This window comes from Pecten maximus, chromosome 10 (genome assembly GCF_902652985.1).
Source record: "Pecten maximus chromosome 10, xPecMax1.1, whole genome shotgun sequence".
NCBI classification, from domain to species: Eukaryota; Metazoa; Mollusca; class Bivalvia; order Pectinida; family Pectinidae; genus Pecten; species Pecten maximus.
Window position 1 is genome coordinate 5,112,058 of NC_047024.1, and position 18,206 is coordinate 5,130,263.

Consider the following 18,206-nt stretch of genomic DNA (forward strand, 5'->3'; position numbering starts at 1 on the left):
TCTCTGTGTAGGTGAGGAGACTATTGTTATGTGACTGAATTCTATGTGTAGGTGAGGAGACTATTGTTATGTGACTGAATTCTCTGTGTAGGTGAGGAGACTATTGTTATGTGACTGAATTCTCTGTGTAGGTGAGGAGACTATTGTTATGTGACTGAATTCTCTGTGTAGGTGAGGAGACTATTGTTATGTGACTGAATTCTGTGTGTAGGTGAGGAGACTATTGTTATGTGACTGAATTCTCTGTGTAGGTGAGGAGACTATTGTTATGTGACTGAATTCTCTGTGTAGGTGAGGAGACTATTGTTATGTGACTGAATTCTCTGTGTAGGTGAGGAGACTATTGTTATGTGACTGAATTCTGTGTGTAGGTGAGGAGACTATTGTTATGTGACTGAATTCTCTGTGTAGGTGAGGAGACTATTGTTATGTGACTGAATTCTCGTGTGTAGGTGAGGAGACTATTGTTATGTGACTGAATTCTCTGTGTAGGTGAGGAGACTATTGTTATGTGACTGAATTCTCTGTGTAGGTGAGGAGACTATTGTTATGTGACTGAATTCTCTGTGTAGGTGAGGAGACTATTGTTATGTGACTGAATTCTCTGTGTAGGTGAGGAGACTATTGTTATGTGACTGAATTCTCTGTGTAGGTGAGGAGACTATTGTTATGTGACTGAATTCTCTGTGTAGGTGAGGAGACTATTGTTATGTGACTGAATTCTCTGTGTAGGTGAGGAGACTATTGTTATGTGACTGAATTCTGTGTGTAGGTGAGGAGACTATTGTTATGTGACTGAATTCTCTGTGTAGGTGAGGAGACTATTGTTATGTGACTGAATTCTCTGTGTAGGTGAGGAGACTATTGTTATGTGACTGAATTCTCTGTGTAGGTGAGGAGACTATTGTTATGTGACTGAATTCTCTGTGTAGGTGAGGAGACTATTGTTATGTGACTGAATTCTCTGTGTAGGTGAGGAGACTATTGTTATGTGACTGAATTCTCTGTGTAGGTGAGGAGACTATTGTTATGTGACTGAATTCTCTGTGTAGGTGAGGAGACTATTGTTATGTGACTGAATTCTCTGTGTAGGTGAGGAGACTATTGTTATGTGACTGAATTCTCTGTGTAGGTGAGGAGACTATTGTTATGTGACTGAATTCTCTGTGTAGGTGAGGAGACTATTGTTATGTGACTGAATTCTCTGTGTAGGTGAGGAGACTATTGTTATGTGACTGAATTCTCTGTGTAGGTGAGGAGACTATTGTTATGTGACTGAATTCTCTGTGTAGGTGAGGAGACTATTGTTATGTGACTGAATTCTCTGTGTAGGTGAGGAGACTATTGTTATGTGACTGAATTCTATGTGTAGGTGAGGAGACTATTGTTATGTGACTGAATTCTCTGTGTAGGTGAGGAGACTATTGTTATGTGACTGAATTCTATGTGTAGGTGAGGAGACTATTGTTATGTGACTGAATTCTCTGTGTAGGTGAGGAGACTATTGTTATGTGACTGAATTCTCTGTGTAGGTGAGGAGACTATTGTTATGTGACTGAATTCTGTGTGTAGGTGAGGAGACTATTGTTATGTGACTGAATTCTCTGTGTAGGTGAGGAGACTATTGTTATGTGACTGAATTCTGTGTGTAGGTGAGGAGACTATTGTTATGTGACTGAATTCTCTGTGTAGGTGAGGAGACTATTGTTATGTGACTGAATTCTCTGTGTAGGTGAGGAGACTATTGTTATGTGACTGAATTCTGTGTGTAGGTGAGGAGACTATTGTTATGTGACTGAATTCTGTGTGTAGGTGAGGAGACTATTGTTATGTGACTGAATTCTCTGTGTAGGTGAGGAGACTATTGTTATGTGACTGAATTCTCTGTGTAGGTTAGGAGACTATTGTTATGTGACTGAATTCTACGTGTAGGTGAGGAGACTATTGTTATGTGACTGAATTCTATGTGTAGGTGAGGAGACTATTGTTATGTGACTGAATTCTATGTGTAGGTGAGGAGACTATTGTTATGTGACTGAATTCTGTGTGTAGGTGAGGAGACTATTGTTATGTGACTGAATTCTGTGTGTAGGTGAGGAGACTATTGTTATGTGACTGAATTCTGTGTGTAGGTGAGGAGACTATTGTTATGTGACTGAATTCTCTGTGTAGGTGAGGAGACTGTTGTTATGTGACTGAATTCTCTGTGTAGGTGAGGAGACTGTTGATATGTGACTGAATTCTCTGTGTAGGTGAGGAGACTATTGTTATGTGACTGAATTCTCTGTGTAGGTGAGGAGACTATTGTTATGTGACTGAATTCTCTGTGTAGGTGAGGAGACTGTTGATATGTGACTGAATTCTATGTGTAGGTGAGGGGACTATTGTTATGTGACTGAATTCTGTGTGTAGGTGAGGAGACTATTGTTATGTGACTGAATTCTCTGTGTAGGTGAGGAGACTGTTGATATGTGACTGAATTCTCTGTGTAGGTGAGGAGACTATTGTTATGTGACTGAATTCTCTGTGTAGGTGAGGGGACTATTGTTATGTGACTGAATTCTCTGTGTAGGTGAGGAGACTGTTGATATGTGACTGAATTCTATGTGTAGGTGAGGGGACTATTGTTATGTGACTGAATTCTCTGTGTAGGTGAGGAGACTGTTGTTATGTGACTGAAATCTATGTGTAGGTGAGGAGACTGTTGTTATGTGACTGAATTCTATGTTGTTATGTGACTGAATTCTATGTTGTTATGTGACTGAATTCTCTGTGTAGGTGAGGAGACTATTGTTATGTGACTGAATTCTGTGTGTAGGTGAGGAGACTATTGTTATGTGACTGAATTCTCTGTGTAGGTGAGGAGACTATTGTTATGTGACTGAATTCTGTGTGTAGGTGAGGAGACTATTGTTATGTGACTGAATTCTGTGTGTAGGTGAGGAGACTATTGTTATGTGACTGAATTCTCTGTGTAGGTGAGGAGACTATTGTTATGTGACTGAATTCTATGTGTTGGTGAGGAGACTGTTGTTATGTGACTGAATTCTGTGTGTAGGTGAGGAGACTATTGTTATGTGACTGAATTCTGTGTGTAGGTGAGGAGACTATTGTTATGTGACTGAATTCTGTGTGTAGGTGAGGAGACTGTTGATATGTGACTGAATTCTATGTGTAGGTGAGGAGACTATTGTTATGTGACTGAATTCTCTGTGTAGGTGAGGAGACTATTGTTATGTGACTGAATTCTCTGTGTAGGTGAGGAGACTTGTTATGTGACTGAATTCTATGTGTAGGTGAGGAGACTATTGTTATGTGACTGAATTCTCTGTGTAGGTGAGGAGACTATTGTTATGTGACTGAATTCTGTGTGTAGGTGAGGAGACTATTGTTATGTGACTGAATTCTCTGTGTAGGTGTGGAGACTATTGTTATGTGACTGAATTCTGTGTGTAGGTGAGGAGACTATTGTTATGTGACTGAATTCTGTGTGTAGGTGAGGAGACTACTGTTATGTGACTGAATTCTGTGTGTAGGTGAGGAGACTACTGTTATGTGACTGAATTCTGTGTGTAGGTGAGGAGACTATTGTTATGTGACTGAATTCTGTGTGTAGGTGAGGAGACTATTGTTATGTGACTGAATTCTGTGTGTAGGTGAGGAGACTATTGATATGTGACTGAATTCTCTGTGTAGGTGAGGAGACTGTTGTTATGTGACTGAATTCTGTGTGTAGGTGAGGAGACTACTGTTATGTGACTGAATTCTGTGTGTTTGTGAGGAGACTATTGTTATGTGACTGAATTCTGTGTGTAGGTGAGGAGACTATTGTTATGTGACTGAATTCTCTGTGTAGGTGAGGAGACTATTGTTATGTGACTGAATTCTCTGTGTGTAGGTGAGGAGACTATTGTTATGTGACTGAATTCTGTGTGTAGGTGAGGAGACTACTGTTATGTGACTGAATTCTGTGTGTAGGTGAGGAGACTATTGTTATGTGACTGAATTCTGTGTGTAGGTGAGGAGACTATTGTTATGTGACTGAATTCTGTGTGTTTGTGAGGAGACTATTGTTATGTGACTGAATTCTGTGTGTAGGTGAGGAGACTATTGTTATATGACTGAATTCTGTGTGTAGGTGAGGAGACTATTGTTATGTGACTGAATTCTGTGTGTAGGTGAGGAGACTATTGTTATGTGACTGAATTCTCTGTGTAGGTGAGAAGACTGTTGTTATGTGACTGAATTATGTGTGTAGGTGAGGAGACTATTGTTATGTGACTGAATTCTCTGTGTAGGTGAGGAGACTATTGTTATGTGACTGAATTCTCTGTGTAGGTGAGGAAACTATTGTTATGTGACTGAATTCTCTGTGTAGGTGTGGAGACTATTGTTATGTGACTGAATTCTGTGTGTAGGTGAGGAGACTGTTGTTATGTGACTGAATTCTGTGTGTAGGTGAGGAGACTATTGTTATGTGACTGAATTCTGTGTGTAGGTGAGGAGACTATTGTTATGTGACTGAATTCTGTGTGTAGGTGAGGAGACTATTGTTATGTGACTGAATTCTGTGTGTAGGTGAGGAGACTGTTGATATGTGACTGAATTCTCTGTGTAGGTGAGGAGACTATTGTTATGTGACTGAATTCTCTGTGTAGGTGAGGAGGACTATTGTTATGTGACTGAATTCTCTGTGTAGGTGAGGGGACTATTGTTATGTGACTGAATTCTCTGTGTAGGTGAGGAGACTGTTGATATGTGACTGAATTCTATGTGTAGGTGAGGGGACTATTGTTATGTGACTGAATTCTCTGTGTAGGTGAGGAGACTGTTGTTATGTGACTGAAATCTATGTGTAGGTGAGGAGACTGTTGTTATGTGACTGAATTCTATGTGTATGTGACTGAATTCTATGTTGTTATGTGACTGAATTCTATGTGTAGGTGAGGAGACTATTGTTATGTGACTGAATTCTGTGTGTAGGTGAGGAGACTATTGTTATGTGACTGAATTCTCTGTGTAGGTGAGGAGACTATTGTTATGTGACTGAATTCTGTGTGTAGGTGAGGAGACTATTGTTATGTGACTGAATTCTGTGTGTAGGTGAGGAGACTATTGTTATGTGACTGAATTCTCTGTGTAGGTGAGGAGACTATTGTTATGTGACTGAATTCTATGTGTTGGTGAGGAGACTGTTGTTATGTGACTGAATTCTGTGTGTAGGTGAGGAGACTATTGTTATGTGACTGAATTCTGTGTGTAGGTGAGGAGACTATTGTTATGTGACTGAATTCTGTGTGTAGGTGAGGAGACTGTTGATATGTGACTGAATTCTATGTGTAGGTGAGGAGACTATTGTTATGTGACTGAATTCTCTGTGTAGGTGAGGAGACTATTGTTATGTGACTGAATTCTCTGTGTAGGTGAGGAGACCATTGTTATGTGACTGAATTCTATGTGTAGGTGAGGAGACTATTGTTATGTGACTGAATTCTCTGTGTAGGTGAGGAGACTATTGTTATGTGACTGAATTCTGTGTGTAGGTGAGGAGACTATTGTTATGTGACTGAATTCTCTGTGTAGGTGTGGAGACTATTGTTATGTGACTGAATTCTGTGTGTAGGTGAGGAGACTATTGTTATGTGACTGAATTCTGTGTGTAGGTGAGGAGACTACTGTTATGTGACTGAATTCTGTGTGTAGGTGAGGAGACTACTGTTATGTGACTGAATTCTGTGTGTAGGTGAGGAGACTATTGTTATGTGACTGAATTCTGTGTGTAGGTGAGGAGACTATTGTTATGTGACTGAATTCTGTGTGTAGGTGAGGAGACTATTGATATGTGACTGAATTCTCTGTGTAGGTGAGGAGACTGTTGTTATGTGACTGAATTCTGTGTGTAGGTGAGGAGACTACTGTTATGTGACTGATTTCTGTGTGTTTGTGAGGAGACTATTGTTATGTGACTGAATTCTGTGTGTAGGTGAGGAGACTATTGTTATGTGACTGAATTCTCTGTGTAGGTGAGGAGACTATTGTTATGTGACTGAATTCTCTGTGTGTAGGTGAGGAGACTATTGTTATGTGACTGAATTCTGTGTGTAGGTGAGGAGACTACTGTTATGTGACTGAATTCTGTGTGTAGGTGAGGAGACTATTGTTATGTGACTGAATTCTGTGTGTAGGTGAGGAGACTATTGTTATGTGACTGAATTCTGTGTGTAGGTGAGGAGACTATTGTTATGTGACTGAATTCTGTGTGTAGGTGAGGAGACTATTGTTATATGACTGAATTCTGTGTGTAGGTGAGGAGACTATTGTTATGTGACTGAATTCTGTGTGTAGGTGAGGAGACTATTGTTATGTGACTGAATTCTCTGTGTAGGTGAGGAGACTGTTGTTATGTGACTGAATTCTGTGTGTAGGTGAGGAGACTATTGTTATGTGACTGAATTCTCTGTGTAGGTGAGGAGACTATTGTTATGTGACTGAATTCTCTGTGTAGGTGAGGAGACTATTGTTATGTGACTGAATTCTCTGTGTAGGTGAGGAGACTATTGTTATGTGACTGAATTCTGTGTGTAGGTGAGGAGACTATTGTTATGTGACTGAATTCTGTGTGTAGGTGAGGAGACTATTGTTATGTGACTGAATTCTGTGTGTAGGTGAGGAGACTATTGTTATGTGACTGAATTCTGTGTGTAGGTGAGGAGACTATTGTTATGTGACTGAATTCTGTGTGTAGGTGAGGAGACTATTGTTATGTGACTGAATTCTGTGTGTAGGTGAGGAGACTATTGTTATGTGACTGAATTCTGTGTGTAGGTGAGGAGACTATTGTTATGTGACTGAATTCTGTGTGTAGGTGAGGAGACTATTGTTATGTGACTGAATTCTCTGTGTAGGTGAGGAGACTATTGTTATGTGACTGAATTCTATGTGTAGGTGAGGAGACAAATCCGAGAGAAGATGAAGAGTCGGTTTGACATGATTACTGCCCCAAGGAACATCACAGTTAACGACATGTGTCTGTCCTGTGTTATCAATCTGGTATGTATGATAAAAATAGAAACAAATCAAACCTTCACCAGGATTCATATTCTGTAATACTGGCTATTTCAGTATATGAAAACTTTAAAGTTGTTTGTCTTTTTGTCTGTCCATTATTGTGTGTTTATTAAGGTTTTATATTTTTTCATCGCTTCTTTACATAGTCTCAGTTGCATTATCAAATTTGTAATTTTCACACAGAGGCAGGTGGATAGAGTTATTGCCCTTTAAGGTTCTTGACTACAACTTTATCAGTTCATGACCTAGACAGTTTCTTGTCTTGGCTGTAACTTGTCCATGATTTTATTTGCTGGACTTGTCAGATTGTTATGTACATGTACAAATGTATGCATGTACAGGATACATTATTTACAATTTAAATAGAATTGAGTAAATTGTATAAAGTATAATCCTTCTCATATATATCTATGTTGTGTATACTGTAACCATTGGTTAATTTAGTAGTGTTACTGAAATATGAACCAAATTCATCAGCATGATTAACCTATGAACCTATGGTTGAAATAACCCAGTGTATAATTATATAGTTATTTATAGATCATTTAAATGCAACAACTGACCGTTGGTTTGAGAGTGAACAAAGCATTTTCTTTTCGTTCACATATTTGTTTCTCTTTAATCCAATTCATGATATGTCTGTCACCTCTAGAGTGTGATTTTTCTGTCAGCCCCTAGAATATGACATATAGCATGTGCTGGCAACATCAATATTACGATGCGTTGTAATACATCGTATTTACCCTTCGTACTGGATAAAATAGTATGATGGGAGAACAATAATCATCCACTATCTTGGGGACGTGACAGAGAAATCTCCAATTTAAGGGGTTGATGTTCTTGGTTGTGTAACCAGAGGTGCCACAGAAGGCTAACGATCAGGAATATCATACCTCTGGCTGGAGATTTTCTCACATCAATCAGGATTATCATACCTCTGGTCGGAGATTTTCTCACATCGATCAGGAATATCATACCTCTGGCTGGAGATTTTCTCACATCGATCAGGAATATCATATCTCTGGCTGGAGATTTTCTCACATCGATCAGGAATATCATACCTCTGGCTGGAGATTTTCTCACATCGATCAGGAATATCCTACCTCTGGTCGGAGATTTTCTCACATGGATCAGGAATATCATACCTCTGGCTGGAGATTTTCTCACTTCGATCAGGAATATCATATCTCTGGGTGGAGATTTTCTCACATCGATCAGGAATATCATACCTCTGGCTGGAGATTTTCTCACATCGATCAGGAATATCATACCTCTGACTGGAGATTTTCTCACATCGATCAGGAATATCATCCCTCTGGGTGGAGATTTTCTCACATCGATCAGGAATATCATATCTCTGGCTGGAGATTTTCTCACATCCTCAAAGTAGTTATATTAGCCATTGAATCATTATTGATTGCCATAGGTATTTGAGCTTTATTAAAAAGTCTATTGAGAGGTGTTGGTGTCTTCATCACAGCTGTCCATTCATAATGATGTATTTATCTGTCAGATACTGATGAATGTGGTTTTTATTTGGCAGACACTGACAAATGGTTCTGGGTTTTACCTAGCAAGTAATAAGGAAGTTTTGGGTGATGGAAGGAAGGTTGTACTGAGAGCGAAAGAGACTGGGGACTTTATTGACGACTTTAGTACCGGACGCTCCCGAGGTAAGTGTTATAGTGGAATCCGTCCTTTGACAACTTTAGTACTGAACACTCCCGGGGTAAGTGTTATAGTGAAATCCATTCTTCAGGATTATACGTTTCATTGTCTTTTGATACAATGCGTTGTGACAAATGAAATAAATATTCTTCAAATATTAACGTGTTTCATGCAGTCACAATGATATTGATGAGTTGACATTACAATGTTGTTTGTTACTTTCAGGACCGACTGTGAGAGAGATTTTAAAAGTAGCTGATGCCGGAGTGGTAGAGCTTTACCCTGACAACTATCCAGGGATTGAGGTACTGTAGGTTACATTGCTAAGCGTTGTTGTTATTGTAGACTTTTGTCATGTTAATTATGTTTATGGTCACTATGATAATTGTTACTTATCTCCCTTTGTGAATTTATAGCATTGGAATTACAAAGTTGGTTTACCAGCCATAAACTAATACTAGATAAACACAGTTTAACAGTCCTCTCACTTGTTTGTGTTACAGATCTTTGTGGAGGCTCAGAGTCGGAACAAGCTTCTCAAGGCTGGTACTGTGTTCCTGTATCAGGTCTTCCCTGGAAACACTACCACCTGGCAGAGGCTCTTCATCAAGTCAGCTAGGGAGAATGAATTTGAAACTGTCCAAAAGATGATTGTATTCTTCCAGAGTAATCCATCCTTCATCAACGCTAAGGAGCCAAAGACAGGAAATACAGCCCTTCACTGGGCATGTAGGAATGGCTTGTTTGTACGTAATGGCTGTTATGTTACCCACCCTCCACCAATAGTCAGCTGTTATGATACCCACCCTCCACCAATAGTCAGCTGTTACGATACCCACCCTCCACCAATACAGTCAGCTGTTACATACCCCCCCCTCCACCAATACAGTCAGCTGTTACAATACCCACCCTCCACCAATACAGTCAGCTGTTACAATACCCACCCTCCACCAATACAGTCAGCTGTTACAATACCCACCCTCCACCAATACAGTCAGCTGTTACAATACCCACCCTCCACCAATACAGTCAGCTGTTACGTACGATACCCACCCTCCACCAATAGTCAGCTGTTACAATACCCAACCTCCGCCAATACAGTCAGCTGTTATGATACCCACCCTCCACCAATACAGTCAGCTGTTACAATACCCACCCTCCACCAATACACTCAGCTGTTATGATACCCACCCTCCACCAATAGTCAGCTGTTACGATACCCAACCTCCGCCAATACAGTCAGCTGTTATGATACCCACCCTCCACCAATACAGTCAGCTGTTACAATACTCACCCTCCACCAATACAGTCAGCTGTTACAATACCCACCCTCCACCAATACAGTCTGCTGTTATAATACCCACCCTCCACCAATACAGTCAGCTGTTACAACACCCACCCTCCACCAATACAGTCAGCTGTTACAATACCCACCCTCCACCAATAGTCAGCTGTTACGATACCCAACCTCCACCAATAGTCAGCTGTTATGATACCCACCCTCCACCAATAGTCAGCTGTTACGATACCCAACCTCCACCAATAGTCAGCTGTTATGATACCCACCCTCCACCAATACAGTCCGCTGTTACAATACCCACCCTCCACCAATACAGTCCGCTGTTACAATACCCACCCTCCACCAATACAGTCAGCTGTTACAATACCCACCCTCCAACAATACAGTCAGCTGTTACAATACCACCCTCCACTAATACAGTTAGCTGTTACAATACACACCCTCCACCAATACAGTCAGCTGTTACAATACACACCCTCCACCAATACAGTCAGCTGTTAAAATACCCACCCTCCACCAATAGTCAGCTGTTACAATACCCACCCTCCACCAATACAGTCAGCTGTTAAATTACCCACCCTTCACCAATACAGTCAGCTGTTACAATACCCACCCTCCACCAATACAGTCAGCTGTTACCATATTTACCCGCCACCAATACAATTAGCGGTTATGATACAAATATAGTCAGCTATCTTTCCAAATACAATCAGCTTTTATGATAATTTTCCTCCACAATTACTGTCAGCTGTTACAACACCAAGATACCTTCACTTTTGAAATGCAATATGCTCGTGTGCAGATAACATGAATCCCTGTCATCAGGTACAGTAGTTCATATTTACATTGTATCACGGTAAATTTGTTTTAGTCATCTGCCACTTTGTGGGATGCTTATTTATGAGTCTCTGAATGCGTTGTTTTGATTCTGACAGGATATGGTGTGCCTCCTGTTGGAGAATGGTGCCAATGTTGACAGTAAGAACACCAACAAGAGCACTCCACTGTTCGCTGCCATTGAGGGACTGCACAGGAGGATTTGTCACGTAAGTCTACAGGACAACCAAAACAGTTTAATTATATTTTATCAGGAAATATAATAATTATGTATATCTCTTGGATTGTTGCTTTTGGTATGATGAGTAAAACAATGTTATCATTTAACCTTTGTGTTCAATTCTACAGTTGCTGATTGAATGGGGCTGTGATGTCCATTGTAAGAATGTCAAAAATCTTACGCCGTTTGAGATGATAAAAAATGACGACTTCAAACACTACCTTATAGGTACGTACTGTGTGTCATGGTAATACCAGTAATTATTGAGTATTGTAGATACATCTCTCTATCAGGATATTAACTAAATTCACGTTCAACAGAAAATTTCATTTTTGCCTTCCTATCATCAACTCATCAACTCTTTTTCCTCGATACAGAGTTATATGGACACTATTCTGATATTGTCCCCAAGATTATGGAGGGAGACAAGGCACTCTTGGATGATGTCATACACAAACATGCAATCAAGCAGAAGCAGTTCTGTAGCCTCCGTAGCAGGTCAGTACTTTACTTATTCAAAATATTCTGTAGTCTCCAGAGATGGTCAGTTTAAAAATGCTTCCTTTCTGTCCAGCGGTGTAGAGGGCATGGTACCATGAACATTACTCTAAAACCTATCAATAGCTGTCTAGCGGTGTAGAGGGGCATGGTACACATTACTCTAAAACCTATCAATAGCTGTCCAGCGGTGTATAAGGGGTGGTACCATGTATATTTCTGTGAAATCTATTAGCTGTCTGACGGTGTAGAGGGGTGGTACCATGTACATTTCTGTGAAATCTATAAACTGTCCGGCGGTGTAGAGGGGTGGTACCATGCACATTACTATGAAACCTATAAACTGTCCGTCAATGTAGAGGGATGGTACCATGTACATTACTGTGAAACATATAAACTGTCCGTCGTTGTAGAGGGGGTGGTATCATTCACATTACTGTGAAACCTATAAACTGTCCGTCAGTGTAGAGGGGATGGTATCATTCAAAATACAGTGAAACCTATAAACCTGTTGACATAGCACTAAATCCAGAAGATTTTTTTGTACTAAGCAAACATATTTTTACATGTACCGTATGTGTATACCTGCTATAATATTATAGATTGTATCATCAACAAATTGACAATGTGCAAAACTTCTCATGTTGCAAATAGATACGAGGCTAAGACCTGTGAAGATCTATGATTATCAGAAACAAAAACTATGTATTATTGTATAGTGCTTTGTGTTTTTGATGTTTTCCGTATAACTAATAAGATATGTAAACCTTGTTCCCCAGGTGTATCAATGGCAGTACCCTACTACACACAGCTGCCTACTACGGTAATGTGTCTGCTGTCCGGGAACTGATTCAGTTGAGACTCAACGTCAATATCCGTGACTACAAGGGTGCCACTGCCCTCCATCGTGCTCGGAACAAAGAAATCTTGGAGGTGGGTTTAAATACTGGATGTCAAAAACTAGGACAGAATTTTGTCAATTGTTTTATAATTATAAAAACTTGAATCATGATATCAAAGGACTTTTAAGAAAGACGATTCTCTAATATATCAAACTACATGTTGTGATATTGTGACTTCACAAAAACTTTTAAACTGTTAATAATAAAATGTAAAAACAAAACTCACTAAAAGTGTTTGACATGTCAGGTGTTGTTGGAGTCTGGAGCCAGTGTTGATGCCGAGGATGGAGAGGCTAATACTCCACTCCATGTTAAGTGCTATGGAGAGACTAATGCTCCGTCAGAAATACCGTCCATAGAAGTGCTACTCGCCAGGAATGCTAACCTTGCCAGAAGGAATGTCAGGGTAATGAAGACAAAGATATTGTCATTCTTTGTTAGAGAAATTCCATCAATAGATACCATATTTTCCCCCTCCCCTAGTGTAAAACTTCATAGATTTAAAGTTTAAAGTTAAGGGAAGGGCTTACATTTGAAAAAGGCCCTCATTTGTTTTGAGCAGGGAGTAATTTGCAGATATATACAGTAGTGTTCTTTTGTCAATGACATATTGAAATACAATGTACAAATAATGTATTAAAACATTTTATGTGATTTAAGAACTTGGTTATGTGTATGTTCTTTTGTATAAGATGTATTGGACCAGGTATATGTTGATTTTGTGTAGTATAAGGTGTGTGTGTTATGTGGATTTTGTGTGGTATAAGGTGTGTATGTTATGTGGATTTTGTGTGATATAAGGTGTGTTGGTATATGTGGATTTTGTGTGGTATAAGGTGTGTGTGTTATGTGGATTTTGTGTGGTATAAGGTGTGTGTGTTATGTGGATTTTGTGTGGTATAAGGTGTGTGTGTTATGTGGATTTTGTGTGATATAAGGTGCGTGTGTTATGTGGGTTTTGTGTGGTATAAGGTGTATTGGTTATGTGGATTTTGTGTGGTATAAGGTGTATTGGTTATGTGGATTTTGTGTGGTATAAGGTGTGTGTGTTATGTGGGTTTGGTGTGGTATAAGGTGCGTGTGTTATGTGGATTTAGTGTGATATAAGGTGTGTGTGTTATGTGGATTTAGTGTGATATAAGGTGTGTGTGTGTGTTATTTGGATTTTGTGTGGTATAAGGTGTGTGTCGTGTGGATTTTGTGTGATATAAGTAGTGTTGTTTATGTGGATTTAGTGTGATATAAGGTATGTGTGTGTTATGTGGGTTTTGTGTGGTATAAGTTGTGTGTGTTATGTGGGTTTTGTGTGGTATAAGGTGTGTGTGTTATGTGGATTTAGTGTGGTATAAGGTGTGTGTGTTATGTGGATTTAGTGTGGTATAAGGTGTGTGTGTTATGTGGATTTAGTGTGGTATAAGGTGCGTGTGTTATGTGGGTTTTGTGTGGTATAAGGTGTATTGGTTATGTGGATTTTGTGTGGTATAAGGTGTGTGTGTTATGTGGATTTAGTGTGGTATAAGGTGTGTGTGTTATGTGGATTTAGTGTGGTATAAGGTGTGTTGGTTATGTGGATTTTGTGTGGTATAAGGTGTGTGTGTTATGTGGATTTAGTGTGATATAAGGTGTGTGTGTGTTATGTGGATTTAGTGTGATATAAGGTGTGTGTGTGTTATGTGGATTTTGTGTGGTATAAGGTGTGTGTGTTATGTGGGTTTTGTGTGGTATAAGTTGTGATGGTATATGTGGATTTCGTATGGTAAAAGGTGTGTTGGTATATGTGGATTTCGTGTGGTATAAGTTGTATTGGTTATGGGGAATTTTTGTTGTATTCATACTCAGTTGTTTTGTTTGTTTCAGGGCCTTCTCCCGGTACACTGCTGTGCCATGCAGGGCCGTGTGGATTTAATCCGCCTGATGGTGCGGGCTGACACTGAGAACAACATCTCTAAGGCCATCTCTGGAGAGGACGATAAGAAGCCCCCTAGTCTGTTACATTTGGCCATCGCCAATGACTTCATAGAGTGTGCCAAATGGTATGTCTGTGTCGTGTTATAGATGTAGATCATTTGACTACTAGACACGGAACAACTGGAATTTGAGATTGATTTCTATGGAGATGACTAAAATATAGTATCATAATACATTTACATGTACATGTATATAACTGTGAGGTAGACAACTCTGTTACAACAATGTGGGGATGAAAGGCTTTGCTATTCAGTATCATGTAATCAGCCTTTTGTTTTCTCATTTACATTTCATCAAGATGTATGAAAGTGTTCATTCAGTATAATATCATCTGCCTGTGTATAATTTGTATCTGTTCCGTGATTCTCCTCTGGTAATACAGATAATGTTAACTTTGACTGACATCTCTTACCATGTTGGTAATAAAGAAGTATTCTTGTCTGTATAAAGTTGTTTATTTGTCTGTAGGTTGTCCACCAATGGTTTCTATTTCAAGAAAAGGGAACAGGACATCCTGTTACGGCGGATCATCACCGAACAAATCTCACTGTAAGTTTAAGTCTCAAAGTGTAAAACTGTAATTGTGGATCATCACGGAACAAATCTCACTGTAAGTTTAAGTCTCAAAGTGTAAAACTGTAATTGTGGATCATCACCGAACAAATCTCACTGTAAGTTTAAGTCTCAAAGTGTAAAACTGTAATTGTAGATCATCACCGAACAAATCTCACTGTAAGTTTAAGTCTCAAAGTGTAAAACTGTAATTGTGGATCATGTCAAACAAATCTCAATGTAAGTTTGTATATTTGTAGATATACATGTCGGTTTCTGTTTTCAGGTCTGAAGTCATACTAAGTTTAAATGATTCCTTTTATTAAAGTTTAGAATGATATTGTATTGTATTAATCCTCAAATAAGTCTCCTCCTCTAGTGTAAAAGTTAACTATTTAAGTTTGGCTTACTATATTTTTGAAAAATGGCTTCTGAAAATAGTAAAGAGGTCATATATGTGGTCAAGAGGTTATTTGTGGATTAATTTGGGTTTTTTATCTTCATTAGAAACCAGATATGTTTTGTTTCCATAGTAATGACAGAGAGGAAGCTGTGAGGTTCCTGTTGGAAAATGAAGCTGACCCCAGTCCACGGTATCCTGGTGGAAGCACGTAAGTAATTAAATGTTAGGTTGTGTATCTGTAGTATAGTCTGAATGGAAACAACATGGCCTGCCTCAGTGTACAAATGTTAGCTTTTGTAGTGGTAGTGGTTATTCTTACTGTGTGTTGTCGATGTCTACATCATACTGACAGACACTGACGGTAGTGGTTATTCTTACTGTGTGTTGTCGATGTCTACATCATACTGACAGACACTGACAGTATAGTGGTTATTCTTACTGTGTGTTGTCGATGTCTACATCATACTGACAGACACTGACAGTATAGTGGTTATTCTTACTGTGTGTTGTTGATGTCTACATCATACTGACACACACTGACGGTATAGTGGTTATTCTTACTGTGTGTTGTTGATGTCTACATCATACTGACACACACTGACGGTAGTGGTTATTCTTACTGTGTGTTGTCGATGTCTACATCATACTGACAGACACTGACGGTAGTGGTTATTCTTACTGTGTGTTGTCGATGTCTACATCATACTGACAGACACTGACGGTATAGTGGTTATTCTTACTGTGTGTTGTCGATGTCTACATCATACTGACAGACACTGACGGTATAGTGGTTATTCTTACTGTGTGTTGTCGATGTCTACATCACGCTGACAGACACTGACGGTATAGTGGTTATTCTTACTGTGTGTTGTCGATGTCTACATCATACTGACAGACACTGACGGTAGTGGTTATTCTTACTGTGTGTTGTCGATGTCTACATCACGCTGACAGACACTGACGGTATAGTGGTTATTCTTACTGTGTGTTGTCAATGTCTACATCATACTGACAGACACTGATGGTAGTGGTTATTCTTACTGTGTGTTGTCGATGTCTACATCATACTGACAGACACTGACGGTATAGTGGTTATTCTTACTGTGTGTTGTCGATGTCTACATCATACTGACAGACACTGATGGTATAGTGGTTATTCTTACTGTGTGTTGTCGATGTCTACATCACGCTGACAGACACTGACGGTATAGTGGTTATTCTTACTGTGTGTTGTCGATGTCTACATCACGCTGACAGACACTGACGGTATAGTGGTTATTCTTACTGTGTGTTGTCGATGTCTACATCATACTGACAGACACTGACGGTATAGTGGTTATTCTTACTGTGTGTTGTCGATGTCTACATCATACTGACAGACACTGACGGTATAGTGGTTATTCTTACTGTGTGTTGTCGATGTCTACATCATACTGACAGACACTGATGGTAGTGGTTATTCTTACTGTGTGTTGTCAATGTCTACATCATGCTGACAGACACTGACGGTAGTGGTTATTCTTACTGTGTGTTGTCGATGTCTACATCATACTGACAGACACTGACGGTATACATAGTGGTTATTCTTACTGTGTGTTGTTGATGTCTACATCACGCTGACAGACACTGACGGTATAGTGGTTATTCTTACTGTGTGTTGTCGATGTCTACATCATACTGACAGACACTGACGGTAGTTGTTATTCTTACTGTGTGTTGTTGATGTCTACATCATACTGACAGACACTGACGGTATAGTGGTTATTCTTACTGTGTGTTGTTGATGTCTACATCATACTGACAGACACTGACGGTAGTGGTTATTCTTACTGTGTGTTGTCGATGTCTACATCATACTGACAGACACTGATGGTAGTGGTTATTCTTACTGTGTGTTGTTGATGTCTACATCACGCTGACAGACACTGACGGTATAGTGGTTATTCTTACTGTGTGTTGTCGATGTCTACATCATACTGACAGACACTGACAGTAGTGGTTATTCTTACTGTGTGTAGTCGATGTCTACATCATACTGACAGACACTGACGGTAGTGGTTATTCTTACTGTGTGTTGTTGATGTCTACAACATACTGACAGACACTGACGGTATAGTGGTTATTCTTACTGTGTGTTGTTGATGTCTACATCATACTGACAGACACTGACGGTATAGTGGTTATTCTTACTGTGTGTTGTCGATGTCTACATCACGCTGACAGACACTGACAGTATAGTGGTTATTCTTACTGTGTGTTGTTGATGTCTACATCACGCTGACAGACACTGACGGTAGTGGTTATTCTTACTGTGTGTAGTCGATGTCTACATCATACTGACAGACACTGACGGTATAGTGGTTATTCTTACTGTGTGTTGTTGATGTCTACATCATACTGACACACACTGACGGTAGTGGTTATTCTTACTGTGTGTTGTCGATGTCTACATCATGCTGACAGACACTGACGGTATACGTAGTGGTTATTCTTACTGTGTGTTGTTGATGTCTACATCACGCTGACAGACTCTGACAGGAGTGGTTCTTACTGTGTGTTGTCTATGTCTACATCATACTGACAGACACTGACGGTATAGTGGTTATTCTTACTGTGTGTTGTTGATGTCTACATCATACTGACAGACACTGACGGTATACGTAGTGGTTATTCTTACTGTGTGTTGTCGATGTCTACATCATGCTGACAGACACTGACGGTATACGTAGTGGTTATTCTTACTGTGTGTTGTTGATGTCTACATCACGCTGACAGACACTGACGGTATAG

General features: G+C 39.6%; 1 protein-coding gene across 2 annotated transcripts in view; it reads left to right on the forward strand.

The window, feature by feature from the left end:
* Window positions 1–18,206, forward strand: part of LOC117336075 — a 50,003-nt gene that overhangs the window by 24,802 nt on the left and 6,995 nt on the right. For both annotated transcript variants that reach the window (XM_033896442.1, XM_033896443.1), the window contains 12 exons: window positions 6,946–7,050; window positions 8,612–8,741; window positions 8,962–9,041; window positions 9,240–9,482; window positions 10,972–11,082; window positions 11,222–11,321; window positions 11,471–11,591; window positions 12,371–12,524; window positions 12,741–12,899; window positions 14,351–14,526; window positions 14,930–15,010; window positions 15,547–15,624. In XM_033896442.1, coding sequence (XP_033752333.1) covers window positions 6,946–7,050; window positions 8,612–8,741; window positions 8,962–9,041; window positions 9,240–9,482; window positions 10,972–11,082; window positions 11,222–11,321; window positions 11,471–11,591; window positions 12,371–12,524; window positions 12,741–12,899; window positions 14,351–14,526; window positions 14,930–15,010; window positions 15,547–15,624 — 1,538 coding nt within the window. The remainder of the gene's footprint in view (window positions 1–6,945; window positions 7,051–8,611; window positions 8,742–8,961; window positions 9,042–9,239; window positions 9,483–10,971; window positions 11,083–11,221; window positions 11,322–11,470; window positions 11,592–12,370; window positions 12,525–12,740; window positions 12,900–14,350; window positions 14,527–14,929; window positions 15,011–15,546; window positions 15,625–18,206) is intronic.